This window comes from Nerophis lumbriciformis, linkage group LG39, assembly GCF_033978685.3.
Source record: "Nerophis lumbriciformis linkage group LG39, RoL_Nlum_v2.1, whole genome shotgun sequence".
Lineage (NCBI taxonomy): Eukaryota > Metazoa > Chordata > Actinopteri > Syngnathiformes > Syngnathidae > Nerophis > Nerophis lumbriciformis.
Window position 1 is genome coordinate 12,834,972 of NC_084586.2, and position 19,491 is coordinate 12,854,462.

The following is a 19,491-nucleotide window of genomic DNA, read 5'->3' on the forward strand; positions in this document are numbered from 1 at the left end:
TAGAACATACTCATAATCTGTTTATGCAATCAAAGTTGCTCAAATTTGATGACCTTGTTAAAAATAATACATTAATAATCTTATATAAAGCATTTAACAAACTATTGCCGCCTAATCTACAATGTTTTTTTTATAAGTTGAGTGCAGGCTCATAACTTGAGAAGCTTTGGATATTTCTTATTGCCGAGAGCTCAAACCATTCGTAAACGTTTTTGTGTGTCTGTATGCGGAGTAAAACTATGGAACAAACTGGACTTATAACACAAGCAATGCCAAACTATTAATCGATTTAAACTATTATACAAACATGGGGTCTGGTTCAAATATAGAGATGAGGGTCTTTAATTTGACCTGCTGCTATGCTCTGTCTCAAAGTGTTAACATGTGCTCAATGTTTCCTTACCATTATTGCTATGTTGTCTATCACCATTGTTGGTATATTCATTATTCCTACATTGTTGATACAAATTATTGTTACAGTGTAATAATTATTGTTACCTGTGGTAATGCCACTATGATACAACATCTGTATTATAATCCTTGAACAAAGTAACAGTGAACTCATGTGAATAATCACTGAATGGAGAACTGGGGGTGGGATTAAATAAGTTATCTTCTTCCCACTCCCATCCATCCATCTTCTTCCGTTTATCCGAGGTCGGGTCGCGGGGGCAGCAGCCTAAGCAGGGAAGCCCATACTTCCCTCTCCCCAGCCACTTCGTCCAGCTCCTCCCGGGGGATCCCGAGGTGTTCCCAGGCCAGCCGGGATATATAGTCTTCCCAACGTGTCCTGGGTCTTCCCCGTGGCCTCCTACCGGTCGGACGTGCCCTAAACACCTCCCTAGGGAGGCGTTCGGGTGGCATCCTGACCAGATGCCCGAACCACCTCATCTGGCTCCTCTCGATGTGGAGGAGCAGCGGCTTTACTTTGAGCTCCCCCCGGATGACAGAGCTTCTCACCCTATATCTAAGGGAGAGCCCCGTCACCCGGCGGAGGAAACTCATTTCGGCCGCTTGTACCCGTGATCTTGTCCTTTCGGTCATGACCCAAAGCTCATGACCATAGGTGAGGATGGGAACGTAGATCGACCGGTAAATCGAGAGCTTTGCCTTCCGGCTCAGCTCCTTCTTCCCCACAACGGATCGATACAGCGTCCGCATTACTGAAGACGCCGCACCGATCCGCCTGTCGATCTCACGATCCACTCTTCCCTCACTCGTGAACAAGACTCCGACGTACTTGAACTCCTCCACTTGGGGCAAGATCTCCTCCCCAACCCGGAGATGGCACTCCACCCTTTTCCGGGCGAGAACCATGGACTCGGACTTGGAGGTGCTGATTCCCATCCCAGTCGCTTCACACTCGGCTGCGAACCGATCCAGCGAGAGCTGAAGATCTTGGCCAGATGAAGCCATCAGGACCACATCATCTGCAAAAAGCAGAGACCTAATCCTGCAGCCACCAAACCAGATACCCTCAACGCCTTGACTGCGCCTAGAAATTCTGTCCATAAAGGTTATGAACAGAATCGGTGACAAAGGGCAGCCTTGGCGGAGTCCAACCCTCACTGGAAACGGGTCCGACTTACTGCCAGCAATGCGGACCAAGCTCTGACACTGATCATACAGGGAGCGAACCGCGACAATAAGACAGTCCGTTACCCCATATTCTCTGAGCACTTCCCACAGGACTTCCCCGGGTACACGGTCGAATGCCTTCTCCAAGTCCACAAAGCACATGTAGACTGGTTGGGCCAACTCCCATGCACCCTCAAGGACCCTGCCGAGAGTATAGAGCTGGTCCACAGTTCCACGACCAGGACGAAAACCACACTGTTCCTCCTGAATCCGAGGTTCGACTATCCGGCGTAGCCTCCTCTCTAAGGCTGAAACGACGCGTCGACGTAGTCGACGTCATCGGTTACGTAAATACGTCGACGCCGTTTTTGTGCGTCGGCGCGTCGCATATTTACGTCACACTACTGTCATGGCGGAGCGCAAAGCAGACGATGCGAGCGGTGCGAGCGAGGGGAAAAAAGCACGCCAAAAGTCGTCAAAAGTGTGGGAGTATTTCAATAAACGGCCTAATAATGTTGTTGTATGCACACTGTGTCGAGCGGAAATGGCCTATCATAGCAGCACAACGGCTATGAACGAACATTTGAAAAGAAAACCCCCGACAGCGTTCTTGCCATCACCATCAACAAGTCAATCGTCCGCGTGCGTATACGTTGTCATTATTACACAAAAACATGAATGTGTCATTTGTATCTGCGTTGTAAATTCATAAACTAAAGCACCGTTTGCTCTGAGAGGCGCGTTTGGCGTGCCTGTTCAGTGTTTACAAAGGCGCGCTCCTCTTTAACGCTGTGGAGAGGCGGCGGCGGCGAGCGAGCGGCGAGGCGGGGCGCGCCGGGAGCGACGCCGCAAGAGACAGGGGACGACGAGCGAGCGAGGAAGAGGAGCTGAAAAGCGAGGAAAGAAAGAGAAAAGAGTTGGAAGAGAAAAGACTTTGTGTAAAATTAAAAGATTGTAAACCTGGCAAAGCCGTCTGGCGTTCAGTCTGTCGGTCCTGAAAGAACCCCACGGCACAAGACGTGTTACAAACGCTAACGTTAATTAGTTGTGCAAATACCTTTTACAACATTAACAGTTACATATACTATGTACAAACCAACAATTAACTTTCACTTTAATGATAGATGATGGGTTATACTTGTATAGCGCTTTTCTACCTTCAAGGTACTCAAAGCGCTTTGACAGTATTACCACATTCACCTATTCACACACACATTCACACACTGATGGCGGGAGCTGCCATGCAAGGCGCTAACCAGCAGCCATCAGGAGCAAGGGGTGAAGTGTCTTGCCCAAGGACACAACGGACGTGACTAGGATGGTAGAAGGTGGGGATTGAACCCCAGTAACCAGCAACACTCCGATTGCTGGCACGGCCACTCATACTATCATTGTTGTGTTATTAAGCAAAATAAGCAATACTTTTACTTTTGTTGAAATGTTTACACTGTACACTTTTTTGTATTGGATGTTTAGCTTTATTTTTGCACATTTTAGCAAATAAGCAATACTTTTACTTTTGTTGAAATGTTTACACTTGTTACAGAATATTTCCGTTTTGCACTTTTTTGTATTGGATGTTTATCTTTATTTTTGCACATTTTAAAGCAAAATAAGCAATACTTTTACTTTTTAAATGCTTATACTATTCCAGAATATTAAGATTTGCACTGGATGTTTACTTTTATATTTGCACATTAAAAAGCAAATAAGCTACTTTTAATTTTGTTAAATGTTAAAAGTTTTAAATGTTTACATTGTTACAGAATATTTTGTCATGTTGTTGTCAATGTTGACGGAGTGGCCATACTTTTTTTTTTGTAAATAAAAGCCATGCCTTTTGAAAAAACTGGCCTACATTTATTTTTTCCTCTTCATTTTAAATAAAAAAAATAATCGGTAAAAGGAAAAATAATCTATAGATTAATCGAAAAAAATAATCTATAGATTAACCGATTAATCGAAAAAAATAATCTATAGATTAATCGATAGAAAAATAATCGTTAGCTGCAGCCCTACTCCTCTCCAGTACACCTGAATAGACCTTACCGGGAAGGCTTCCCACTCCCTTTCAGGCAAAACTGGACAATCATGCACTATATTAATTTATCAGTGACGTGCGGTGAGGTTGATGGCTGGTGAGGCACTGACTTCATCACAGTCAGATTTACAAACATATGAACCCTAAAGAGTATCTTATTCACCATTTGATTGGCAGCAGTTAACGGGTTATGTTTAAAAGCTCATACCAGCATTCTTCCCTGCTTGGCACTCAGCATCAAGGGTTGGAATTGGGGGTTAAATCACCAAAAATGATTCCCAGGCGCGGCGGCGCTGCTGCCCACTGCTCCCCTCACCTCCCAGGGGGTGATCAAGGGGATGGGTCAAATGCAGAGGACAAATTTCATTACACCTAGTGTGTGTGTGACAATCATTGGTACTTTAACTTAACTTTAACTTTACACATACAAACTGTAGCACACAAAAAAGCACATTTAATAAAAAAAACGTTATTATGGTCTTACCTTTACTTAGAAATTAAGTCGCCGCAACTAAAGCCCTCACTTAAACTTTCCACGTGCAAGATTGAATCTATTTAAAAAAGTGTAACCGAGGGTTTATAAATGTCGCCTATACTGTATGAAACTACAAAATAACAAACACGGAGGCTCCAGTTTACACGAGGACCACTTTATTTACCTTCTTTCAAAAACCTCCGCAACGTGACATCACTTCCGCTTTTAGCGCCTTCAAAATAAGAGCTCAAGGCATATACTGTATAACAGCGCATAACAGGAACTTAACATCACAAAGAGGAAAGCCCATGAAAATAGGTTACAAAAGTTATTTAATAAGAAGCCAAAAAGTGCAAAAACAATAATGTTCGTGTTGGAGGAGTTGTGAATTAGGTACACCTGCAGTCTGCAGGTGTATCTAATGTTGTGTCCCTGCAGTCATTCACAACTCCTCCAACACCAACATTATTGTTTTTGCACTTTTTAGCTTCTTATGAAATATTTTTTTTAAATAGATTCAATCTTGCACGTGGAAAGTTTAAGTGTGGGCTTTAGTTGATACAACAATTCTACGGCAGGGGGTGCAGGAGGCGAGCCTCAGCCAGTGCGTCTTTTGCAGTCGTTTTATGATCGCTCAGCACAAGAAATACTTTACACACATACAGTTGTTGACAAAATACACTGTACATTATATACCTCAGCTAACTAAACTATGGAAATGTATAATATAGTTCATATAGCAATACAGTCTCACTGCACAGCAGGCCAGCAGTTAGCCGAGTCATTGCGCAATCCATGTTGCGGCACTGAGTGACGTGCCTCAACTGGCTGCTGTTCACCGCACCGTCTCTTCTCAGTATTTGAACGGCAAATGTGAAAATTCAGCGATTTTGAATAAAAATAATCTAAAACTGGTGAAGTTAAATGGAAAATAACTTTATAGTATAATCACTGGATACATATAACAATTTAATTTTTTTTTAACATTTTTTTTCTTTCCATGATGACAGGTGAGGCCCCGCCTCACCTGCCATCATGGAAAGAAAAGTGACTGCACGTCACTGTAATTTATATTATTATGTTTTGTCAACTTGTACTTCTTTATGTCATTGCCTGAAATAAATAAATAAATGAAAAAAAAAAAAATGAATGAACGTGGACCCCGACTTAAACAAGTTGAAAAACGTATTCGGGTGTTACCATTTAGTGGTCAATTGTACGGAATATGTATTGTACTGTGCAATCTACTAATAAAAGTCTCAATCAATCAATCAAAAACGCTATGAATGGCTGTGCTACCTAGCCAGTAGCTACCTCTGTCAGGACGCTACACTACATTTGTACGTTGCGCCATCTAGTGGCACTGTAACGTCTCCCCAGACGTAAGAATGACGAGGAAGTGATGGATCACCAATCTCTTTATTGAAAAAAAACAAAACAGGCTACTGTCGACCGCAACCGCGACAAAACAACACCGGTTAACGCAACCGTCTTGTCCACACGCACACCGCCTGTCACAATCACAGCCTACCTGTCAGTCGGAAATCACAAAACTCTTACACTACACGTTACTGCAGGGCACAGTAGAAAGTTTGTTTGGAGCACTTAACATATTTGTTTTGATTTTCATGTTATTTGCAATTGTGCCATGGCCAAATATGCAAATACGTCATTATGCCACCTTCACCCTCCAGTGATAAAGCATGCAAATAACACAAAAGCATGCTTTCACGGCCGTGGAGCAAGTGCAAACTACCCTGCCGACCAACCGATGAACTGGAAAAGCCACAAATAAACGCCTGAAATCGAGTAAATAAAGACCCTGTGCCACTATTAGAGGAAATATGGTACTCTGAACATGCAAAATTGGTCTACTTTGGCACTATATGATGGAACACTACTGCCATACTGCTTTTTAGCTGAAAGAAGTTACCTAACCTTGCATATTTTCCAACGTCTGACAGGGTGTCATTCATCCATTTTTGAACTGAAGAGTTCTAGTTTACTCATAAAAGATACTTCACAATTCACAGACATGTCCAAATCACGAAAGGAACAAAAGAAACGGAAAAGCTCAACTAAATAAAAGCTGTGGCGTGATGCTAGTTTCATTCTGAGAGATCCATTCAATACATGAAACAAGACCACAAGACCACAATCCTGCTTTCGCTCTCTTAAAAACAAAAACAAATGAGTGAAAGTGTACCACATGTGACAAACATACGCCTGGATGAGCATCATGGTGTGGACGTCACACTGACGTCTGCTTGTAGTTTGTGGTGTCCAGGACTTTCTTGCCACACATTGCGCAGATTCCTGGAGCAGAGGATTTAACAAATAAAAAGATTAACATGTGAGTCGACAAAATAAATGTTACAATTTTTTTTTTTGTCTGTTGAAGATTTTAGGATTGCAGACAGTTTGGACAATGTGAGTTTTGTTGTGCGTACACTCAAGCCAGCATTTGTGTTGGACCGCAATGTGACCAGACTCACACACACACACACACACACGTCACTAGTGTTATGACCACAGCATCAGTTGGTTCTCTTCCTTGGCAAGAAAACGGAACAAATCCAGAAAGTAGGACAAAATTGGTGCGCACAAATGTGGAACGAGCAAATGGTAGAAGTTTCGGGAGATTTTAACAAGGTGGGGTGGCTGGTTATGAATAATAACCCGTTAGTAACATAAACACTATAAACCGTTGATAACAGAAAAACTATAATAGAAACAAATATTTTGCAGCACAAACAAATGCGACAAGTTTGGCGAGATTTTGACAAAGTCGGGGGGTTATGAATAACAACACGTTAATAACATAAAAACTACAAATTTTTAACAAAAAAATTGTACAAACCCCAAAACCAATGAAGTTGGCACCAGGGGCGTCACTAGCTTTTAAGGACAGGGGGGGCTTAGCCCCCAGGAGATGCACAGGATGCGAGCGAACGTTACGCACAAGCACAAAACTTCACAAACGGCAAACAAAGACTTGGAAATTATTCATTGTAATTATTATTATTTTAAAAAAATGCACAGGACGAAATGAAATGCTCCCCGGGACGATGGCTTTTAACCATTTTTTTCTTTTTCTTTATTTATTCATTTTACATTTTATATTAAATGTCTTGGTTTTTCCTCCCTCTGAAAATCCTATGAAATGTTTAACAAGCCATCCTATAATAATACAACAGCTATTAATGTAACAATACAATAAAAAAAATATATTTAATGATGTTTTTTTCATTATTTTAACAATAGGCTAATGTACATTACTTTATATAGATTCTACAAGAAACACAAAACTTAAAAACTAAATTATTTACAATTGCACACACAAGGTTTCGTGCAGCTTCACTCATTGTAAAGGAAGATAATGTGCTTCGTATACCTGCAGGACCGCAAGCAAGGTCGCAGAGAAAATGCGGACTGGAATTTGAGTGATGTGGGCATTTTCTATATGAACAAGTGGAATGGATTGGATACCGACGCACTAAAGGGGCTCTCTACCTTACGCTACGAAGTGAAGTTAAGTTAAGTGAATTACATTTATATAGCGCTTTTTCTCAAGTGACTCAAAGCGCTTTACATAGTGAAACCCAATATCTAAGTTACATTTAAACCAGTGTGGGTGGCACTGGGAGAAGGTGGGTAAAGTGTCTTGCCCAAGGACACAACGGCAGTGACTAGGATGGCGGAAGCGGGGATCGAACCTGCAACCCTCAAGTTGCTGGGACGGCCGCTCTACCAACCGAGCTATACCGCCCGGTGAGAGGAAACTGAGTGAATAATAACAGGTTATATGATTATTTATTTAAACTCATATTCGGGCCACTTTATAATGAATATGTATTTGTAAAAAAAAAAAAAAAAAAAATTAAAAAAAAAAAAAAATTATATATATATATAACACCAAATTATTTAGGGGGGCTTAAGAATATTTTAGGGGGGCTTGAGCCCCCCTAAAATAGGCCTAACAACGCCAATGGTTGGCACGTTGTGTAAATTGTAAATATAAACAAAATACAATAATTTGCAAATCCTTTTCAACCTATATTCAATTAAATAGACTGCAAAGACAAGATTTTATAATGTTCGACCTGGAAAACTTTATTTTTTGCAAATATTAGCTCTTTTGGAATTTGATGCCTGCAACATGTTTCAAAAAACCTGGCACAAGTGGCAAAAAAGACTGAGAAAGTTGAGGAATGCTCATCAAACACTTATTTGGAACATCCCACAGGTGAACAAGCTAATTGGGAACAGGTGGGTGCCATGAGTGGGTATAAAAGCAGCTTCCATGAAATGCTCAGTCATTCACAAACAAGGATGGGGCGAGGGTCACCACTTTGTCAACAAATGCGTGAGCAAATTGACCAACAGTTTAAGAACAACATTTCTCAATGAGCTATTGCAAGGAATTTAGGGATTTCACCATCTATGGTCTGTAATATCATCAAAAGGTTCAGAGAATCTGGAGAAATCACTGCACGTCAGCGATGATATTACGGACCTTCGATCCCTCAGGCGGTACTGCATCAAAAAGTGACATCAGTGTGTAAAGAATATCATCACATAGACTAAGGAACACTTCAGAAAACCACTGTCAGTAACTACAGTAAAACTCTACTATGCAACGCAAAAGCAATTTATCAACAACACCCAGAAACGCCACCGGCTCAACTAAGATGGAGTGATGCAAGGTAGAAAAGTGTTCTGTGGTCTGACGAGTCCACATTTCAAATTGTTTTTGGAAACTGTGGCCGCCGTGTCCCCCGGAACAAAGAAGAAAAGAACCATCCGGATTGTTATATGCGCAAAGTTCAAAAGCCAGCATCTGTGATGGTATGGGGGTGTATTAGTGCCCAAGGCATGGGTAACTTACACATCTGTGAAGGCACCATTAATGCTGAAAGGTACGTACAGGTTTTGGAGCAACATATGTTGCCACCCAAGCAACGTTATCATGGACGCCCCTGCTTATTTCAGCAAGACAATGCCAAGCCATGTGTTACAACAGCGTGGCTTCATAGTAAAAGAGTGCGGGTACTAGACTGGCCTGCCTGTAGTCCAGACCTGTCTCCCATTTAAAATGTGTGGCGCATTATGAAGCTTAAAATACCACAACGCTGACCCCGGACTGTTGAACAACTTAAGCTGTACATCAAGCAAGAATGGGAAAGAATTCCACCTGAAAAGCTTCAAAAATGTGTCTCGTCAGTTCCCAAACGTTTACTGAGTGTTGTTAAAAGGAAAGGCCATGTAACACAGTGGTAAAAATGCCTCTGTGACAACTTGTTTGTAATGTGTTGCTACCATTAAATTCTCTGTTAATGATTAGTTGCAAAAAAAAAAACGTTTTTCAGTTCGAACATTAAATATCTTGTCTTTGCAGTCTATTCAATTGAATATAGGTTGAAGAGGATTTGCAAATCATTGTATTCTGTTTTTATTTACCATTTACACAACGCGCCAACTTCACTGGTTTTGGGTTTTGTAAGAAAAAAAACATTTTTGAAGCACACAAAAAAGACAAGGTTGGGGGTATGAATGACATCTCCATTCAGAAAATGTATTTCGGAGTGACATAAAAGCTGTAACGGCACAAACAGAAATGTTCACAGCACAAACAAATGGCAGCGTTATTTAATCATTTTCTAAATGGTAAGGGGGGCCAACTTCACACGGGTCCCTGAGTGAGGGAAAGAAAGCTCAAAGCAATTTTTTACCCTTTTAAGGGAAATAACTAAATTGACACAGTGGTTTTACATGTATTTTGTATTTATCCAAGTTCCCACAAGTGTGCTTAATGCATTATGACCAAAACTATTTTCCCAAAGACAAAAAAAAAAAAAAGAACCCAGACGGAACGAAAAGCATGTGCCACACGGCCTCGCTTTAAACAACTGTAACTCGGGCGACACCAACCTTTCTTGTAGGCGCAGCCTTGGCAGTAATGGGACCCCGACTGATGGACGGAGCTCTTGCAGATCCTGCATGTGGCGAAGCCCGCCTTGCCGTACGGGTCGAACCTGAAAGCGAGACGCCTTGCGGAACTGAATTCATCGGAGATGGGACAATGCGTTTGACGGATGACAAATTGACATTTGCAACCATGCCGGAGTTGCAGATAAAAGAAAGGTCTAAGTGTGTGTGTGTTCAAACAAGTCAAATAGAATTATACGCCCCCTCCTCAGGTTAGGACGTGACGTTCACTGCTCGCTGTACATATCCTACGAAGTCCATTTCTCAGGTGAGAAATGGACGTTAGCGTTTAGCAGGTAAGCATCAGGCAGCGGAATCTCCCCAAATTATAATAAACACCTCCCAGTCAACTACTAGTAACATCACTATGAGCCCATTGACCTTCTAGAAATATAAAAGGCAGCTCGGCTCGCTTGCAGTCCTGGCTTGAGGTGAAGGCTAATTCGTTTTAGCGTAACGTTAGCTCATTTTGCGATGTGTGTGTGTGTGTTACGGACTGCAAAGCCCTGTCTGTCTGTTATTTCACTTGACCTTTTTCTGTGTTGATTGAGCTGTGTTGAAGCAGCAAAAAAGGACATTATGTTAAATGAAGAGTTTCTGTCTCTGATAGTTGATATAATAATGTAACTGCATCATAATGCCTAAATGAACTCCATGGTGTTCAGGGATGAATAGTCTCTCCTATTGCTATTGTACAATTTTTTCAGCTATAGTTACATTAATCATTAGAAATGCAGCAGCCTAGTTTTGAATGGCAGGGTCCCTGCTATCACATGTTGATACAAATATAACATTTACATAATAAAAAACAACTACAGGCTTCCCAAATGCTGTAATAAATTAAGCATGATGAGTTGACTTGAAACTGTTTAATGTTGTAGAAGAAAAGTATTGTCATTTTATTTAATCTGAGCAACAACTTGAGGCAGTTTAATGTTGATTAACGTAGGCAGAATTATTATAGTGTTCCCAATGTTAAAAGGATAAAGCCATTGTTTACAAATTTGGTAAATAAATAACCAAAAAACGTATATTTTGTTGTTTTCTTACTGTACCGAAAATGAATCGAACCGTGACCTCTAAACCGAGGTACGTACCGAATCGAAATTTTTGCGTACAGTTACATATGGCGTCACATTAGTGCCAAAAATCCGAGTGCATAAAAACTCTTATCGCGCGCTGATGCCAAAAATCCGAGCGCATAAAAACTGTTATCGCGCGCTGATTCTCCACTTCGTGCGCGCGCGTGCGCGACACCCTTTTGCGCGCGCGTGGTGCCTTTCTGCGCGCGCGCGACGCCTTTCTGCACGCTCTCTGTGTACTCCTAGCATCTCTCCTCGCGCTGTCATGTTTCTTTTTGGCACTTTGGGGGCGGGTATGCTTAGACGGCCCCTTCTTTCTGATTGGTCAGGCGAAAAATGCTCAGAGCCAATCAGAAGTATAGCAGGGCGGGTCATCGTCAATATGTATCAAGATTTACGGAGGAAGAAGTGGATAAAAAAATGTCGCGCGCTGATGAAGGTTATTTCATACCACATAAACACAATACAGGGTAATACAAAATATAAATAATAAGACAACAAACACCATAATCACATCTTTCAGCCAGAACTGGTCCACCAGCAATAACATTCAACCATAACATTAGTTTATATTTTCACTTTTTCTTGAACATTTGTTTTCTAATTTATGGAATTTCTTTTGATTCAGCCATAAAATTAATGAAATAATCTTTGAATTTTGTTTTTAAAATGTTAAAAATAGCTTTTAATAATGTATTCTGAAACAGTTTAAAATAATCAGAGAACTGACTAACACTGACCCTACACAACTATTTTGCACAATTAAGTCTTTTTTTTTTTTAAAGCGAAAGAGGTCATTTCAACAGGTACAGCATCCTATGTCATATCTACATGTAATAAGACTTGTAACAAGGCAAACCGTTCAAATCGAGCAAGTTATGGTAATTTAATTAGTACATGTACCATTGACATCAATGTAATGATTGAGGCTACATGTCCGAGGTAAGATGGCTACAACGTTGCTACGCTGGAGAATGATTGGTCATATGAAAAATGCTCACAGCCAATCAGAAAGGAGGGGCCGTCTAAGCATACCCGCCCCCAAAGTGCCAAAAAGAAACATGACAGCGCGAGGAGAGATGCCAGGAGTACACAGAGAGCGCGCAGAAAGGCGTCGCAAAAGGGTGTCTCGCGCGCGCACGAAGTGGAGAATCAGCGCGCGATAACAGTTTTTATGCGCTCTGATTTTTGGCACTAATGTGACGGCATAGTTACACTCCTAAAATACTCTGATGATTAACTTGTGTGATGACTGTATTATGCTGATAGTATATATTTGTACCATGAATTGATTAACGTGGACCCCGACTTAAACAAGTTGAAAAACGTATTGGGGTGTTACCATTTAGTGGTCAATTGTACAGAATATGTACTGCACTGTGCAATCTACTAATAAAAGTTTCAATCAATCAATCAATCAATCAAAACGTGACACTCACCTGGCTTTCTTAGAAGTCAGCAACTTGTTTTCATTCCGCTTGCGACCACCACTCTCTGGAAGCAATGAAGAGGATCATCATCAGAGAGTTCTCAGTAAGGTTGCATTAAATCAGTGTGGTGCAGGTAACAGGATGGACATGTGTTGTGTACGTCCTTAAAGGGACACGGACAGAAGTGGACAAGCATACAATGCTGTTATTAAGCGTGACGGCATCTATAGAACACTTGCAATATTGTGAAGTGTGAAGTGTGAATTATATTTATATAGCGCTTTTCTCTAGTGTCTCAAAGCGCTTTACATAGTGAAAACCCAATATCTAAGTTACATTTAAACCAGTGTGGGTGGCACTGGGAGAAGGTGGGTAAAGTGTCTTGCCCAAGGACACAATGGCAGTGACTAAGATGGCGGAAGCGGGGATCGAACCTGCAACCCTCAAGTTGATGGCACGGCCACTCTACCAACCGAGCTATACACTATTATGTTGGGAACCTAAATAAGTGTGGAAAACTGTGCACAAGGGTTTCACAAGCTTTTTTTTTTTATGATCTAACTTCCTGGTGTGGTACATAGCATGTCATTTTGGAATTTTACACAACAAAGTATGGAGGTCTTGTGTCTTTATTACGAAAGCTTTCTTTTGACACTTCATTTCTTGCATTTTAATTTTGTGAACAGAATTTTTTACATCAAATCTTGCTGGCAATTTAGTTGGAAAAAAAATGTGTCAGAAATATGCATGTGTTTTAAAATTCAGTGTTTAAAGGCCTACTGAAACCCACTACTACCGACCACGCAGTCTGACAGTTTATATATCAATGATGAAATCTTAACATTGCAACACATGCCAATACGGCCGGGTTAGCTTACTAAAGTGCACTTTTAAATTTTGCGCGAAATATCCTGCTGAAAACGTCTCGGTATGATGACGCCTGCGCGTGACGTCACGGATTCTAGAGGACATTTTGGGACAGCATGGTGGCCAGCTGTTAAGTCGTCTGTTTTCATCGCAAAATTCCACAGTATTCTGGTCATCTGTGTTGGTGAATCTTTTGCAATTTGTTCAATGTACAATGGAGACAGCAAAGAAGAAAGCTGTAGGTGGGAAGCGGTGTATTGCGGCAGGTGTTGTGCCGGATAACGCACCCCCGCCGTAGAATGCACCCCCTGACTGTTGTGCCGGATAAAATAAATGGTGTTTTATTGATTACATTCCCGAAAGATGACAGTCAAGCTTTATCATTGGCCTGTGGAGAACTGGGACAACAGAGACTCTTACCAGGAGGACTTTGAGTTGGATACGCAGACACGGTACCATGAGTACGCATGCAGCTGCGGCTTCCAAACATTTGATCGCTTGCCCGTACGTGCGTGCCGCTATGTGCATGTCACGTACGTAACTTTGGGGAAATATATGTGCTGTATGAACTTTGGGGAGGTGAACGGTACTTTGGGCTGTGGGATTGAGTGTGTTGTGCAGGTGTTTGAGTTGTATTGGCGGGTTATATGGACAGGAGGGGGGAGGTGTTTTGTTATGCGGGATTAATTTGTGGCATGGTTGTGTTGTGGCTAATAGAGTATATATATGTCTTGTGTTTATTTACTGTTTTAGTCATTCCCAGCTGAATATCAGGTCCAACCCGCCTCTCACAGCATCTTCCCTATCTGAATCGCTCCCACTGCCCTCTAGTCCAGGGGTTCTCAAATGGGGGTACGTGTACCCCTGGGGGTACTTGAAGGTATGCCAAGGGGTACGTGAGATTTTTTTTAAATGTCTGTCAAAAAGAACTGTGAAAAGAAATGCAACAATGCAATATTCAGTGTTGACAGCTAGATTTTTTGTGGACATGTTCCATAAATATTGATGTTAAAGAATTCTTTTTTGTGAAAAAATGTTTAGAATTAAGTTCATGAATCCAGATGGATCTCTATTACAATCCCCAAAGAGGGCACATTAAGTTGATGATTACTTTTATGTGTAGAAATCTTTAATTATAATTGAATCACTTGTTTATTTTTCAACAAGTTTTTAGTTATTTTTATTAGGGATGTCCGATAATGGCTTTTTGCCGATATCCGATATTCCGATATTGTCCAACTCTTTAATTACCGATACTGATATCAACCGATATATACAGTCGTGGAATTAACACATTATTATGCCTAATTTGGACAACCAGGTATGGTGAAGATAAGGTACTTTTTTTTTTAATTAATAAAATAAAATAAGATAAATAAATTAAAAACATTTTCTTGAATAAAAAAGAAAGTAAAACAATATAAAAACAGTTACATACAAACTAGCTATTAATGAAAATGAGTAAAATTAACTGTTAAAGGTTAGTACTACAAGTGGACCAGCAGCACGCACAATCATGTGTGCTTACGGACTGTATCCCTGCAGACTGTATTGATATATATTGATATATAATGTAGGAACCAGAATATTAATAACAGAAAGAAACAACCCTTTTGTGTGAATGAGTGTGAATGGGGGAGGGAGGTTTTTTGGGTTGGTGCACTAATTGTAAGTGTATCTTGTGTTTTTTATGTTGATTTAATAAAAAAAAACAAAAAACAAAAAAACCAACACAAAAAAACCCAATACTGATAATTTCCGATATTTTAGTTTAACGCATTTATCGACATCTCTAATTTTTATATATTTTTTTCCAAATAGTTCAAGAAAGACCACAACAAATGAGCAATATTTTGCACTGTTATACAATTTAATACATCAGAAACTGATGACATAGTGCTGTATTTTACTTCTTTATCTCTTTTTTTCAACAAAAAATGCTTTGCTCTTATTGGGGGGTACTTGAATTAAAAAAAATGTTCACAGGGGGTACATCACTGAAAAAAGGTTGAGAACCACTGTTCTAGTCCTTCAGTCTCACTTTCCTCATCCACAAATCTTTCATCCTCGCTCAAATTAATGGGGGAATCGTCGCTTTCTCGGTCCGAATCGCTCTCGCTGCTGGTGGCCATGATTGTAAACAATGTGCAGATGTGAGGAGCTCCACAACCTGTGACGTCACGCTACTCGTCTGCTACTTCCGATACAGGCAAGGCTTTTTTATCAGCGACCAAAAGTTGCTAACTTTATCATCCTTTCAGCAAAAATATGGCAATATCGCGAAATGATCAAGTATGACACATAGAATGGACCTGCTATCCCCATTTAAATAAGGAAATCGCATTTCAGTAGGCCTTTTACACCTGTACCTGTAGGTAAATGGAAAAAAGATCCTTGTTGGTCGGTGGCCACTTTAGTCCAGTTCGCACTTAAATTTCTGTCAGTTGACCAACTAACGTTCTCAGTAGGGATGTTCCGATCATACATAAGTGAGATTGGCTGATACCAAAAGCAGTCACATGTATTAAAAGGGAATTTTGCCTATCATTCAATCCTTACGTGAGATAAGAACACATATGTTTTTCTTCACTGCAAGTGTAAAGGGAAACACTACTTTTTACTCGAGATGTCCGATAATATCGGCAGTCCGATATTATCGGCCGATAAATGCTTTAAAATGTAATATCGGAAATTATCTGTGTCGGCTTCAAAAAAATATATATATATATTTATTTTTTTTGTCCTGTCCAGCTTTTCTGGCAAATCATATAGTTGATGTAGATGCCCATATCGGCTGTTCAGATTGAGCCCAGTTTATGATTTCCTGTTATACAGTATGCCAGGCAGTCTTGCACTAAAGGAGGACTATGTTATTGTCATACTTGCCAACCTTGAGACCTCTGATTTCGGGAGGTGGGGGGGTGGGGGGGGGGGGGGGCGTGGTTGGGGGCGTGGTTAAGATATATATATATATATATATATATATATATATATATATATATATATATAAGAAATACTTGACTTTCAGTGAATTCTAGCTATATATTTTTTTTTATTACATATACAGGTAAAAGCCAGTAAATTAGAATATTTTGAAAAACTTGATTTATTTCAGTAATTGCATTCAAAAGGTGTAACTTGTACATTATATTTATTCATTGCACACAGACTGGTGCATTCAAATGTTTATTTCATATTTTAATTTTGATGATTTGAAGTGGCAACAAATGAAAATCCAAAATTCTGTGTGTCACAAAATTAGAATATTGTGTAAGGCTAATACAAAAAAGGGATTTTTAGAAATGTTGGCCAACTGAAAAGTATGAAAATGAAAAATATGAGCATGTACAATACTCAATACTTGGTTGGAGCTCCTTTTGCCTCAATTACTGCGTTAATGCGGCGTGGCATGGAGTCGATGAGTTTCTGGCACTGCTCAGGTGTTATGAGAGCCCAGGTTGCTCTGATAGTGGCCTTCAACTCTTCTGCGTTTTTGGGTCTGGCATTCTGCATCTTCCTTTTCACAATACCCCACAGGTTTTCTATGGGGCTAAGGTCAGGGGAGTTGGCGGGCCAATTTAGAACAGAAATACCATGGTCCGTAAACCAGGCACGGGTAGATTTTGCGCTGTGTGCAGGCGCCAAGTCCTGTTGGAACTTGAAATCTCCATCTCCATAGAGCAGGTCAGCAGCAGGAAGCATGAAGTGCTCTAAAACTTGCTGGTAGACGGCTGCGTTGACCCTGGATCTCAGGAAACAGAGTGGACCGACACCAGCTGGACTGCTGCTGAGTGGTCCAAAGTCATGTTTTCTGACGAAAGCAAATTTTGCATTTCCTTTGGAAATCGAGGTCCCAGAGTCTGGAGGAAGACAGGAGAGGCACAGGATCCACGTTGCCTGAAGTCTAGTGTAAAGTTTCCACCATCAGTGATGGTTTGGGGTGCCATGTCATCTGCTGGTGTCGGTCCACTCTGTTTCCTGAGATCCAGGGTCAACGCAGCCGTCTACCAGCAAGTTTTAGAGCACTTCATGCTTCCTGCTGCTGACCTGCTCTATGGAGATGGAGATTTCAAGTTCCAACAGGACTTGGCGCCTGCACACAGCGCAAAATCTACCCGTGCCTGGTTTACGGACCATGGTATTTCTGTTCTAAATTGGCCCGCCAACTCCCCTGACCTTAGCCCCATAGAAAATCTGTGGGGTATTGTGAAAAGGAAGATGCAGAATGCCAGACCCAAAAACGCAGAAGAGTTGAAGGCCACTATCAGAGCAACCTGGGCTCTCATAACACCTGAGCAGTGCCAGAAACTCATCGACTCCATACCACGCCGCATTAACGCAGTAATTGAGGCAAAAGGAGCTCCAACCAAGTATTGAGTATTGTACATGCTCATATTTTTCATTTTCATACTTTTCAGTTGGCCAACATTTCTAAAAATCCCTTTTTTGTATAGCCTTACACAATATTCTAATTTTGTGACACACGGAATTTTGGATTTTCATTTGTTGCCACTTCAAATCATCAAAATTAAATGAAATAAACATTTGAATGCATCAGTCTGTGTGCAATGAATAAATATAATGTACAAGTTACACCTTTTGAATGCAATTACTGAAATAAATCAAGTTTTTCAAAATATTCTAATTTACTGGCTTTTACCTGTATATATATATATGAGAAATACTTGAATTTCAGTGTTCATTTATTTACACATATACACACACATAACACTCATCTACTCATTGTTGAGTTAAGGGTTGAATTGTCCATCCTTGTTCTATTCTCTGTCACTATCTTTATAACCATGCTGAACACCCTCTCTGATTATACATTGCTATGTGGCACGCACAAAAGTGCTTTCATCAAATGCACTAGATGGCAGTATTGTCCTGTTTAAGAGTGTCACAACATTGCTGTTTACAGCAGACGGAATGCTTTACTGTAGACGTTCTTTATATTGTGGGAAAGCGGACTCAGGTCCGCATGGAGCTGGAGGGGGCGTGGCCTCCAGCTCCGCCTGAATTTCGGGAGATTTTCGGGAGAAAATTTGTCCCGGGAGGTTTTCGGGAGAGGCGCTGAATTTCGGGAGTCTCCCGGAAAATCCGGGAGGGTTGGCAAGTATGGTTATTGTTTACTGTATTACTCTAGTATACTCTGGACTGAAGCTGTGTGCCTTCATTGTTTTTGTAGCTGTTGTTCAGAGGCATGTTTAAAAAAATTTAAAAAATAATGCACTTTGTGAAAGTCAAAGTATAGTACTTCCCATAGTTGTAGTGGGTCTCAGGATTATCTCAGGGAGAGCATGTCCCAAATTCCAAGCTGCTGTTTTGAGGCATGTTAAAAAAATAATGCACTTTGTTACTTCAATAATAAATATGGCAGTGCCATTTTGGCACTTTATTCCATAACTTGAGTTGATTTATTTTGTTTAATGCATCCAGCGGGGGCATCACAACAAAATTAGGCATAATAATGTGTTAATTCCACGACTGTATGTATCGGTATCGGTTGATATAGGAATCAGTAATTAAGAGTTCGGATCGGATATCGACAAAAAAAAGCCATTATCGGACATCTCTACTTTTTACTGAATTTCAGCCACTGTTTACCAATCGTGTTTCGTGCTCCATCCTTCCAGGTGTCAGGCGTTATGACTCTCCCAAGCTTCTTCTCGCCTACAATAAAAGATGAGGAAAAAGAGCCACTCTGAGATAAACATACAATATACTTAGGAAGACAATTATATGAGGTGGAATAACAAGTAGGACTGAGCGATTCAAGCTAGCAGACACCATAGCTTTAGCACACGAAGACGATACGTCGTTCGCAAAAACAAAGAAGGTTTGACGACAGATAGGATTTTATGTGTCCTTAACTTACACTTCTCACAGACCATGTTTCCTTCTTTATTTGGAGTGGAGTTCGCTCTAAATTGTGGAAATGATATCACCGGATTGTGGAGGCCTGAGGTCTTCACTAGCTTGAGTGCTGTAATTTGTAAACTTCCGGTTGTTGATTACATCTGCTCA

At 40.7% G+C, this 19,491-nt stretch overlaps 1 protein-coding gene across 1 annotated transcript; it reads right to left on the bottom strand.

The window, feature by feature from the left end:
* Positions 1 to 5,494: 5,494 nt before the first annotated feature.
* On the bottom strand, positions 5,495 to 19,476 carry cript (cysteine-rich PDZ-binding protein). The gene is made up of 5 exons (XM_061931654.1): positions 19,343 to 19,476; positions 19,072 to 19,137; positions 12,604 to 12,658; positions 10,026 to 10,129; positions 5,495 to 6,410 (listed from the first exon to the last, which is right to left on the bottom strand). Exons 1-5 carry the CDS (start codon positions 19,356 to 19,358, stop codon positions 6,346 to 6,348), a joined length of 306 nt encoding a protein of 101 aa, XP_061787638.1. The 5' UTR covers positions 19,359 to 19,476; the 3' UTR covers positions 5,495 to 6,345.
* Positions 19,477 to 19,491: the final 15 nt, after the last annotated feature.

Coding starts and splice junctions, on each gene's coding strand:
- cript (XM_061931654.1), bottom strand. Junction 12,659..19,071: donor TGGAGCACGAAACACGATTG/GTAAACAGTGGC, acceptor CATTGCTTCCAG/AGAGTGGTGGTCGCAAGCGG. Junction 6,411..10,025: donor AGGCTGCGCCTACAAGAAAG/GTTGGTGTCGCC, acceptor CCTCTGCTCCAG/GAATCTGCGCAATGTGTGGC.